The sequence below is a fragment of the Gracilinanus agilis genome, chromosome 3 (assembly GCF_016433145.1).
Source record: "Gracilinanus agilis isolate LMUSP501 chromosome 3, AgileGrace, whole genome shotgun sequence".
Taxonomy (NCBI): Eukaryota; Metazoa; Chordata; class Mammalia; order Didelphimorphia; family Didelphidae; genus Gracilinanus; species Gracilinanus agilis.
This window is the reverse complement of record NC_058132.1, coordinates 243,443,383-243,455,572: the sequence shown is the minus strand read 5'-3', so window position 1 is coordinate 243,455,572 and position 12,190 is coordinate 243,443,383. Positions and strand designations below refer to the sequence as shown.

The 12,190-nt window shown below is 34.2% G+C and overlaps 1 protein-coding gene across 1 annotated transcript in view; it reads left to right on the top strand.

Moving 5' to 3' along the window:
* Positions 1-11,200, top strand: part of AGPS (alkylglycerone phosphate synthase) — a 166,510-nt gene extending 155,310 nt beyond the window's left edge. Inside the window, exon 20 of the mRNA XM_044669753.1 lies at positions 9,080-11,200. Coding sequence (XP_044525688.1) covers positions 9,080-9,201 — 122 coding nt within the window. The 3' untranslated portion in view covers positions 9,202-11,200. The remainder of the gene's footprint in view (positions 1-9,079) is intronic.
* Positions 11,201-12,190: the final 990 nt, after the last annotated feature.

Sequence of the window (12,190 nt, the reverse complement as noted above, 5' to 3'; positions counted from 1 at the left end):
AAAAGCAAACCATTCTAGAATCTTTGCCAAGAAAGTCCTAAATGGGAGCATGAAGAGTTGGACACGACTGAAATGCCTGAACAACAAAGTTCTCCCTTTCCTTACCCACTAGTTGTAGGCTATAAGTTTACTTTAAGAATGAATGGCTGTGATTCTTATTGTATTTCTCTTTTTAGAGCCCTGCCTTTGACCTTTTTCTTTATTTTGATGTAGTTTTTATTCTTCCACCAAAAAAAGATGATAATTAGGGATATAAGCATAGAAATCTGATTGAAAGCTCTCACCAGGCCAGGAGTTCCCCTTCTCTCCTCAGTTTTTCTTTTCTTTTTTTCCTTTTAGAAATTACTCATTTCCTTCTAAATTCCTAGGATTCTATCTTCTTATCTGAAAAGCATTATTTATAGATTTTCAGTTCAGAAATATAAAAGTAAACTATTTATAAGACCTTCCCAGCACATCATTTTACAATTGCTATATAAAGGTGCTAGTGTCTCATAGTTGTGGTAGAATGCTGGCATGCAGAATCCCGTATCTGGAGTCAGAAAGCCTGGTTTTGCATCTTCTCTGAAGCACTCACCAGTTTTGTGACCTCAGTCAAATAACTACCTTTTTTAACCTCAGTTTCTCCATCTATAAAAAAGAGGGTACTAATGCTTGTACCCATGCAGGGTTATTATAAGGAAAGTGCTTTGTACACCTTAAAATAGCATGTAAATATGAGATGTTATTACCATAGTATCTATCGTTCCTTTGAAGCTGTTTCCTTTGTCATTTCAACTGATAATGGTGTTTTGACTATCAGCATTTAATGAAATGACTAACAAAAGCCACCCCATCTTCTTATATCATTCTACAGTAACTTATAATCCTTTCCAAATAGATGGGGCTATCTTACCTCTTTAAGGATAGCCTCATGGAATGAGCATCTGAAAGCCTTTTTTATTTTATTCTTTTAATATTGCTGAGAAGCTCATGAATGATTTATTGTTTGAAAAAGTGGCAGGAAGTTTTATATTTGGGATAGATTTATAGCAGTGTGTTCTAATGCCTAGAAGACTGGCCTTAGAGATCCAGAAGGCCTGGGCTCAGGTCCTGCCTCTTGATATACTACAGCTGTTTTGATCACTGGCTACATTATAGGACAATGTTTCTAACTCTGCTAATTCTCCCACTACCTCCCCCCCCCCCCCCCCGAAACTCCCTCCTCCCAATCCGTTATATCCTGTGGCAACTTTTGAAGAGTTTACAGAAATCAGCAAGCTTAGGTTTTGTATTTGGTTGGTTGGTTAACTTTGTACAGTGATGATTGCATTTTAAAACTATATGATCATAAGATATAATGTTGGAAGATTTATTTAGTCCAAACTTATTTTTCAAAAGGGAAAATTCAGGTCTAGAAAAATTAAGTGACATATTCATAAATGGTAGATATAGGATTTACTTGAACCTAGCTATCCTGGCATTCAGATTTAGTGTTTCTTTTACACTATGATTACATATTTGTTATTAATATAATTAGATCATCCTCCACTACATTCCTGCTCTTTCTCTGCCCCTCCCTCCCTTATCTTCCATCTTAGAATCAATATCAACTATTTGTTTCAAGTAAGTACTCTTTAGGGTTAAGTGACTTGCCCAGGATCACACAGCTAAGAAGTGTTTGAGACCAGATAGTCCTGGCTCACTATCCACAGAGTCACCTAGCTGCCCCCAACATCACTATATTAATGTGGATAATTTAGAGTCTGCTGTACTCGGTCTCAGATACATTAGGACATTGCATGTCTAAGTTTTAATTTGGTCCAAGTGATTTCCTAGGTCCCTTTTAGCACTAGAGTTCTCTGCTTTGCTCTACCTTCAGATAGCAGTCCAAGATGATTAAAATGTTTCTTTTTACTATATTTTTGAGGTATCTAGAGCTGAATTTTGTAGTTTAGGCATTGGTTGCAATACCAGAGGGAGTCTAAAGTTTGAGACTTTTTGATAATGCTATGCTAATGTGGTCTGAACTGCCTCACATTTGCTCTTATGTTATCTTCAGATTCTTGATTTAAATCTGCGCATTTCTGGTCTTTTCTGCTGCTAGATTGTAAGCTTCCTGATAGATTTTATCTTTTGGGTCCCCTCCCCCCATTGATACTTAGCAGACTGTCACACATACAGATATTTCATAAATCTTATTTTTCCAAAATATAAATGAGAGCAGGTAGAGCCAAGATAGTAGAGTACAGGCAGCAGCTCAGCTGAACTCTTCCAATATTCTCTTCCAAGTAACTTTGAAATAATGCTTCCAATCAAATTCTGGAGTGACAGAACCAACAGAATGCCCAGTTGAAAATTATCTCGCATGAAAAAGGCCTGCAAGGAAGAACCTTTTTTTGAGTGGTTGGGGTTGAAATAGAGGAATGGGGGTAGGTGGGGGGGGGGGGCGAGGTGAATGTCATCAGAATTGATTCAAAGAGTGAATAACATACACATTCATGGGGATAGGAATCTATCTTACCTAACAGGAAACAGTAGGATAGGAGATAGTAGGAAGAAAGGAGATAAGACAAAGGGGGAGGGGGCATGGTACTGATAGAAGAAAGGGCAAATTTAGGGAGGCAATGATCAAAAGAACAGACTTTTGAAAAGCAACAAGGTAAAAAGAGAAGGATAAACAAGGAAATTATAGGGAGAAGGGAAATCCACAGTTAGTAGTCATAACTGTGAATATGAATGGAATGAATTCACCTATAAAACAGAAGCCAACAACAGAATGGATTAGAAATCAGAATCCATACATTTTAAATAGAGAGACACATACACAGAGTTAAAATAAAGGTCTGGAGCAGAATTTCTTGTGCTTTGGGTGAGATTAGAAAATAGCAAGAGTAGCACTCATAATTTCAAACAAAACAAAAGCAAAAATAGACCTGATTAAAAGAGGTAAGTAGGAAAACTACAAAAGGTACCATTGACAGTGAAGTAACATAGCAATATGTGTGTGTGTGTGTGTGTGTGTGTGTATCACCAAATGGCATAGCATACAAATTCTTAAATGAAAAGTTAGGTGAGTTTTAGGAGGAAATACACAATAAAACTATACTAGTGGGGAACCTTAAGTAGATAAGTCTAAGCATAAATAAGAAAGATGTTAAAGAAATAAATAGAATCTTAGAAAAGTTAGATATGATAGACCTCTGGAGAAAACTGAATAGGAATAGAAAGAAGGGTGTCTTTTTCTCCACTGTATATGGCACCTTCACAAAAATTGACCATGTATTAGGGTACAAAAACCTCACAACTAAATGCAAAAAAAGCAATATTAAATGCACCCTTTTAAGATCATAATGCAAAAAAAAATTACATATAATACATACAGTAAAGGGCTTTGAAAGCATAGGTTAAAAGCGAATTGGACACTAATCCTAAAGAATGAGTGAGTCAAAGAATAAATAATAGAAACTAAATAATTTCATTAAAAAGAATGACAACAATGAGACAATATACCAAATTGTATGGAATATAGCCAAAGTAGTACTTAGGGGAAATTTTATATCTCTAAATGTTAACATTAATATAATAAAGAATAGACCAATGAATTGGGCTTATAATTTTTTTTTAAACTTAGAAAAAAAGAACAAATTAAAAATCTCCAATTAAAACACCAACTCAGCAATCTTGAAAATCAAAGGAGAGATTAATAAGCTTAAAAGTAAAAAAGCCATTGAACTAATAAAACTGGGGGCTGGTTTTATTTTAAAAAATCAATAAAATAGACAAACCATTGGTTGACTTGATTTAAAACAAAAAGAAGAAAACCAAATTATTGGTATCAAAAATTAAAAGGGTGAATGCACCACCAGTGAACATAAAATAAAATTAAAGAAATTATTAGGAGCTATTTAGCCTAATTATATGTCAGTAAATCTGATAATCTCAGTGAAATGGACGAATATTTACAAAAAATATAAATTACCTGGATTAAGATAAAAGGAAATAGAATATTTAAGTAACTCTTACAATAAGAAATTAAACAAACCAATATTGAGCTCTCTAAGAAAAAAATTCCCCAAACCAGATGGATTCATGAATGAATTCTAAAAAACATTTAACAAACAATTCCAAAACTGTGTAAGTAAACTATTTGGGAAAATAGACAAAGAAGGAATCCTATCAAATTCATGTTGAGACACAAATAAGGTGCTGATACCTGAACCAGAAAGAGCAAAAACAAAGTAAGAAATCTGTAGATCAATTTCACTAATAAATATTGATGCAAAATGTTAAATAAAATATTAGCAAGGAGATTACGGCAGTATATCACAAAGATTATACAGTAAAGCCAAGCAGGATTTAATCCAAGAATGCAAGATTGTTCAATATTGGGAAATCTTATCAGTATAACTGAGCATATTAGTAACAAAAGCAACAAATTGTATAATCTCAATAAATATAGAAAAAGCTTTTGACAAAATAAAGCACTTACTCCTATTTAAAACACTAGAAAGCATAGGAATAAATGGAATTTTCCTTAAATTGATAAACAGTATCTATTTAAAACCAACAAAAAATAAAAGCATTATTTGTAATAAAGATAAGCTAGAAGCCTTCCAAGTAAGATCAAGGGTGGTGCAAGAACCACTCTTATTCAATATTGTACTAGAAATCCTTGCTATTAGCAATGTGTAGAAAAATAAATTGAAGGAATTAGAATAAGCAGTGAGGAAACAAAACATCACTCTTTGCAGATGGTATGATGGTATACTTAGGGAAACTTAGCAAATCTACTAAAAAACTAATTAAAACATTTAACAATTTTAGCATGCCTGTAATCTCTGCTTCTTCTGGGGGCTGAGCCTGTTGGATTTCTTGGGTTTGAGAGATTTGAGCTTCATTTATTTTAAAGTCAATGGGATATTTGCACTAAATCTAGCATCAATATGGTAGCCTCTTGAGGAAGGAAGCAGGTACCATACTGACAAATTGAGTTGAGTGACTGCTGTACTTTAAAAAATCTCAAGGGGGCAGGGAAATCAAGGAATTTTCTACATCTACTAAGTGAAAAGCAAAATAATTAGCTGATCCTTGCTGTAGTCATTTCTAATCAAAATGGTCATATATGTTGCATGGGGCAGTATGAATTATTACTTAGTAACATGAAGAAAAAGATTACCTGAAGTTTATAAGAAAATTTAGAACTCTCAGACCTTTATTGGCATTATATATTCCCAGTGACACTGAGTTTGTGGTCTTTGAAGTACTGTCAGAGACTTCAAAAGTAAAAAAGAAGTTGAACAATTTAATAAAGAAATCCAGTATGAATTTTAGAGCCAGCAATCATCTTAACACCATCTCATCTTATACTGAATCTCAGCCATATTCCCATTTTTCTTAAATATTGAACATTAGCATCTTTCATTTGATGGATCTGTTGGCTAATGTCCAGCTTGTACTTCTAAGCAAAGACAATGTTTAATGACATAAATAAATGTGTAGGTTAAAAATTCTTTGAGAAAATGTCAGATCTTCATGTAAGTGAAGAAGCAGAAACTTTCCATCATTCTTTGTTTCTTTCTCATTAGGACCTAGCCAGTTCCAAAATACCAGAACTTAAAAATAATCCTTATTGGTATGAAGCTGTGTAAGCCCTTTAAAAAAATCTCTAGGTTCTTGGGTTGAATTGAATGGCCAATTACATAAGATAGTTATGAACCATAGACTCTTCCATCTATTAAAGAAGTTCAAGTTACCACTATTTTTTTGTAATATTTATAATACATTGGTATAGCCTGTGTGGGAGAATAATGATGAAAGAGTATCCAGGATAAAAGAACCAGAAGTGCCAAAAGGATTGTATTTTGGTTCAATTCTATTTCTCTGCTTTTTTTCAAGTCATATTTCTAGTTCAAGGACCCATTTTATTCTTTGTTTTTAAGTGAATTCTATAGGAAATTATTTTCTAATATCTTATTTTCACCCCAAAACCAATAAAGTGATTTTAAAAATTAATGTGATTAGGCTCTAATATTGTCAAAGACTTGGGCCCAGAGAGATTAATTTATCCAAGGACACACATGTAATCCTGATTTACTACTAATTAGCTGGTATTTAAAACAAGAAAGTTGCAGATACAGGTTCACAGATTAGCTATCTGTGGTTTCTGAACTCTATATAGTTATCAATATATCTATATAGTATAATCCATGAAATATAGATAAGGGAGTCAAAAAGTCTATTCCAAGAATTGCCAGTGTTGGGGCCTTTGATTCACTGTTAGATTTTCAATGGCAGACTTTGCCTAATTGTTGTTTCTAGCATTAGCTTTTACTCTCACGTAGAAGCTAAATCAGAAGACAAGGGAATATGAGGTCAGTAGGGCAGAAGAACCTGTTGGTAGTGGTTGCACAAAGGCCGTGTTCCTTGTCAAGTACATTTGCTATTTCAGACTGTAATGGTCTCATTAAAAGAATGTTTTGGCATAGTATAGATTATCTAGACTTAGGTCACTTGCGTTTGTTGGTTCTCCTAACATTTGACCTTTAGAAGCTTGTTAGGAAATTCCTTTTCCATTTGGCTGGTCATTGAAGGGACAGGTGGTTCCCTGTTTTGAATGCTTGAAATTTCATAGCATTCTTTAGCTCCATATATGTGGATTAGTACAATTCGCCCATTTTTGAATATGAATTCTTTCTGTCTTTCAATAGATACATCCTTCTTGTACAGAAAGGATTTTGCAAAAGACATTCTAATTCAGTATCAACTTCTGGGGATTAGAATATAATAAACATTTCCTCACTTTGAATAGCAGGTCTTCTTTAGTGACTTTTTAAAAAATTGCTTACCCATGTGTTTAGACCTCAGGAAGATTTACTTCTCAGGCATTGCTCTGCCCTCTTTTTTTACTTTTTTTTACTCAAGCCTTTTACTTGAATTTTGCTTTCTACTTGCTCTTGTAATTGCAAACAACATGACCTACAACTGTTTGAGCTGACAAACCACACCAAATCTTTTCATGGGGTATGAGCTCGGATTTTTGACATCAGTTCAAGACTTTCATGAGTGACAGCAGGAGCTCACAGACCTCTGCCACTAAGGGGTTAAAATCTTCCATCTCGTATGTTTATGAAGGGCCAAGGCTTTGCCTGCTGTACAGCCTTTTTTAACTTTCTAGTTCACTAATCAAATGTATGTTAGATTGATTATTGTAAAAGTATAAACCATAGAAAATTTGACAAGATAGATGTGTAAATTATCCCTCTGACAGAACTAATGATGCACTCCAAGCACCTTCTGTTTTCCAGCACTTGGTGAGCGACTTCATTAAATATGCAATGGCTGTTGGGTGGCTTCTCAGACGTTAGTTCAGCTCCTCATGGAATTGCATTATTACTGGAGGTGTAAAACCAAGCAGACAAGCTAGCTGTTGGGCATCCTGCTGAGGTTCTAATGTGCTCCATCTTGTTGGAGCAGTTGTTTGCAGTCTTTTCAGGACAATTACATCCATAACCACAGGACACATTCAGTGAAACTATATTACAGATAACAGTTGAGAATGGCAGTGACTGTTCTTCACCTCTCTGACTTGAGCAGCCTGATTGTGGGGTGGCATAAAAGGACACAGGCTGCCCTGACTCCTCATGTAACTAAACTCAGTGAATCTGGGGGGGGGGGGTAACAGTCCCAAAACTTTGAAGCTGTGGTAAGAATTAGGGAGGGATCGAATATGACATCAGTAGAGATTTTTATAGGACTTAGGTATTTTAGATTGGCAAGGTTCACTCAACATTTGCCTTTTTAAATTTGCTGAACTGAAGGCTTTTCTTTCTATTGTACATTTTCTTCCCACTTGACACCATTGATGCTCTTTATTCCTTAGAGGCATGAACAAAAATATTCTGCTTTCCAGCAGTGTCCCTGTCATTTATTATTCTGATGACAGTTTGATGGTTACCCTGAGAACTGGGCACAAAAGATGGTTTGAGTTTAGTTTCAAATGGTATTTAAGGTTTCCAAAAGGCAGATGCTACAGTATATCACTGCAGCCTGATAAATGGGATTGCATTTTAGGATGACAGGCTGAATACTATATTGTCTTTAATGAAAGAATGTTGGCCATTTTGATTGACCTATTAAGTCACTCTTGATGACTTTTAGTTAATTAATGAATATCTGTGGAAAATGACCATTTAAATGACCATTCTCATTTAGATTGCTTACTAAGTATTTTGCTAACTCGATAAATTTCATTTATAAGATTTTTCTATTTTCATGTAAGATTTTTTTATAAAAGTTTATACGTACTAGACAATTTTGTATTCAGTTTATTTTGAGAGTGATTTTTAAAAAAGTACATAATTTGTGCATTGAGCTCTTTTATATTTGGAACTAATCAACAAGCTTTCTTTGGGAGTAGGGTGGGGAATGGTCCTTTAAGTTGATTATTTTCCTAATATTTTTTTAACTTGGTATATAAAATGAAAATTTGTGCCAACACTGTTCTGATAGATTAGTTGGGGAAATGCACTGTGAAAATGTCTGAAAGTAATTTGGTATTTTATCCTATATCAAGTCCATATTTTTTGAAAAATTACCTTTTAAATCAGCTCCTAAATTTTTTTAAAGTTTTTGTGCTACCCATTCCTTAAAACTATGGCCTTTTTTCTAGAAAGCACCTTTAAGTGAAGTCACCTAATTCATATGGGACGCACTATTTAAAGCATCTTTATCTTAAAGTCACTCCTTAAAAATTTACTGTGTTTAAATAGCTAACTTTTAAGGGGCTGATAGCTTAAGAAATACATGGACTTCCCAGTTTGCTATTTATAAAAGGACCCTTAATCTCAGCCTAAGCTTCATCTCCATTTCATAGTTTACAGAGAAAGGAGACAGTGTGGAACACAGGCTTCCTCTGGGAATACATTGAGCTTAATGAGCTTGATAGTCTGCTGGGCTCAATAAATCAAATAAAGCAAAACATTTCTCATTTTTGAATAAAAGCATTTATCACACAGTGTTTGTTCATTCGTGGTCACAAGATTGATTGGCTTCCAGCATCGTGGTGTATATTGAAGCATTTTTGATTTTGTTTTTCCAGTGGGCAAGTTGCGGAAGCAGTGGCTGAAGGAAACTATCTCCGATGTCGGCTTTGGAATTCTGAAGTGTGTCAAGGAATATGTGGACCCCAATAACATCTTTGGAAACAAGAACCTTTTATAAGTTCATTATTCTCTGATATACTAAAAAAAAATTACACAAATGCTTTTTTAGTCTACAACTATATGGTTATCCCAGTAATCAAATATATCATGGACTATATTTTGGGTATAATTTGTTTGTTGGTTTAAAAAAAAATCTTTTATTCTTGCGTTTTTCTCTGTTTATACATCCGTGGATTGGCAGGTGAAGTTCCTAAATCTCTAGCACTGTACGGGGCATCAGTTTACAACCAACTTGGAGATGCAAGTCATTCCAAGTTTTAGTTAGGCAGCAAAGAGCTTATGGTTGTAATTTCTGTGGAAGATGCAGCCAGCTGTTTTGTGTTGAAGCTTCCCCTGCCTAGAGAACAAAGACTGGTATTGGTATCATTTAGTGAATCTCATTATCCAGCCTCCTTTTAAAAGAAAGTTTCTGGGAGGCAGATAACTAAAGAAAGATTCCACCAAGGGAACATTTCTGTGTGAAAGGTTTTTTTGTCCTTTCTTTTTATATTTTCTTAAGGGAGCAGACCTGAATGGGCGGGGTCAGGGAGGAGTAATTATTCCTGAAATAAAATGAATCAATAAAGGTAGCCTAGCATTTTAAAGATGCACTGAATTCTGTGAGGTTCTTGGCCTGCATTTCCCCTCATTATTATTATTTTAGAAATCTAAAACCTTGAATGGGTATACAAATTAGATTGTTACAATACCTTTTTTCCTTTGTATATTTCTGGTTTTACTGATGTCTGAGTTGTATTTGTATCATTGGGATAATCTATTGTAATATCCTGGTTCATTCATCATACGTTTTGTATAGAAAAAGCTGACTTATTGCTCATATTGTATGTGAAGAACAGGTTTACCATAAAATGAATGCCTTCATCCACCCTGTAGTCCTGATGTATCTGGTTTCACTTTGTTGTTGCTGAGATGCAGAAGAAGGAAACAAAACAAAACAAAACCCTCTGTATTTAATGTCTTTGGCAGAATGAGTGGTTTGGCTATTTAAATGAATACTATCTTAAGAAGCATTATTCAGCACTCTATTTGAAAGTCTCAATAGTTTCAGTGCTGAAATCTTTTTATTAATCTAAACTGGATGACAAATTTTCATCTAAAAGTGAGGTTTTCAATTTAGTTTTTAATAATGGTTTAATGTCTTTATGAATTACTGCTTTAACCTAAACAGTAACCACAATTGTAATGTATAAAATCCATATACCCTAATCAAAAGTTTGAAACTTCTTATTTCTTAAATTGTAGGTCAAACATTAATCACATTTAGCAAACATTTTTACATTTAAACCTGGATCTTAAAAACAAGTGAATTGAAAACTTTGAATCACTGTCTTGTCTCAAGGTTCATGATTCACATTTTGAGATGGATTCTTTTCTTAATGCAATGCCTGACTTTTGATAATTTTTTTTTAATTAGTACTTGATCACATATAGCAACTCAGTGTGCAGACTATCCTTTAAAAGGACATACTGTCTGTCTTATGTAGCAGTGGCTCCAAAGTGTTTTTGGGCAGTTTGATACCTTTTATATCCTAAGTAGCCTTAACCAGAAAAATGAAAATTTACAATTTGAGAATATGCTATTTTTACAATTTCAAAGTGATTAATAATTTTTAACTGTTAAAATTGGCCTAAGATAAATTAATATAAATCTCTAAGCAAATCAAAATCAAATATTTGTGTTATAGCAACAAAGGTAATAATTGCTTTATTAAAAACTGCCTGTCTTCATCAGCAATTTCTTTTTAAAAGATTGTAAACTTTCCATCAGAACTCTGCTCAAAACCCTTGGTTTTCAAACTGGTTGGATTCTTGATGACGAAAATCACTCTAAAAAACCCTATAGAATTTTATTAGATACATTTATTCATGAAGATATTCGCTAATGTGGGAATCAAACCATGAAATTAATATGGTATTAATATCCTATAGGAAATGTATGTATGATTGTGTTTCCCAGTATATTTTGTTTTTATAAAACTTCGAAATTCACAAGCAAATCCAGTCTCTTGCATTTGATTGGTATAACATTCTTTCCCAGGGAGTTCATATTTCAGCAACCTCAGAAATCTGCACTTGGCATTACGGAACTCTAGTTTTTAACACCTTGAGGTTAAGTGCTCCTTATTCTATGTGAACCTTATGGAACACATGATTTGTCTCCGTTGTTCCTCACCATGTGTATAAGCAAGGCTTCCCCATGTTGCATTCTTTGACCGCAGTGATCTTTTGTTGTAGTTGGGAACCTGCCTGTAGGATCAGTCTGAAATATACCAATCTTCATCATTCCTGTTTCAAACAGATTTAATCCGTAAGAAAGCCTTCCCCTTATGCCTGTTGGTACGTGCCTCAATATATATACTTGGTGTACCTGTGGAGGACTGAATTTACTAATTAATACACAGAAAGCACTTATACTTTACCTATTAACCCTGAAATAGCTGGATGTGATGGCAGCATGAGCACTAAGACCAAAAAGATGTGGTTTTGTGACATCATTTATTCCCATTCTTTACTAGATTTATACAAAGTACCTAATGCCCTTTGCCTACATGGTTTTCAGGGTTGTAACAATGCTGGTCTTTCTTTTCCTTTACTTACCCAATCTTTTCAAGATGTTGATATACGTTTTACTAGATCATGTTAGAGTTAGGGTTTGCTGGGGGCAGGAATATAACTTGCTGCTAATATGGAATATTTGTATCAAATGCAAAGAGCTTGATGTGAACAGGTTTAATTGATAGAGAAATTATTGCCTTAATGCTTTTTTGGGCAGATACACTAAAATTTCTACTTGCAAAAGGTTTGGTTGTAATTTACAGTGTGCTCTAAAGTTGAATCTTTGGTGACACATGAGAGAAACTTTGGGTTATGTTTGGTAATCAGGACATGGCATCTGGCATTGGAGATTTATTATGCCTAGCATTGTACTTGACAAAGAGTAAAAAAGGCTTGAACTAATGTCTGATTAAAGTCTTAAGAGAATAAAA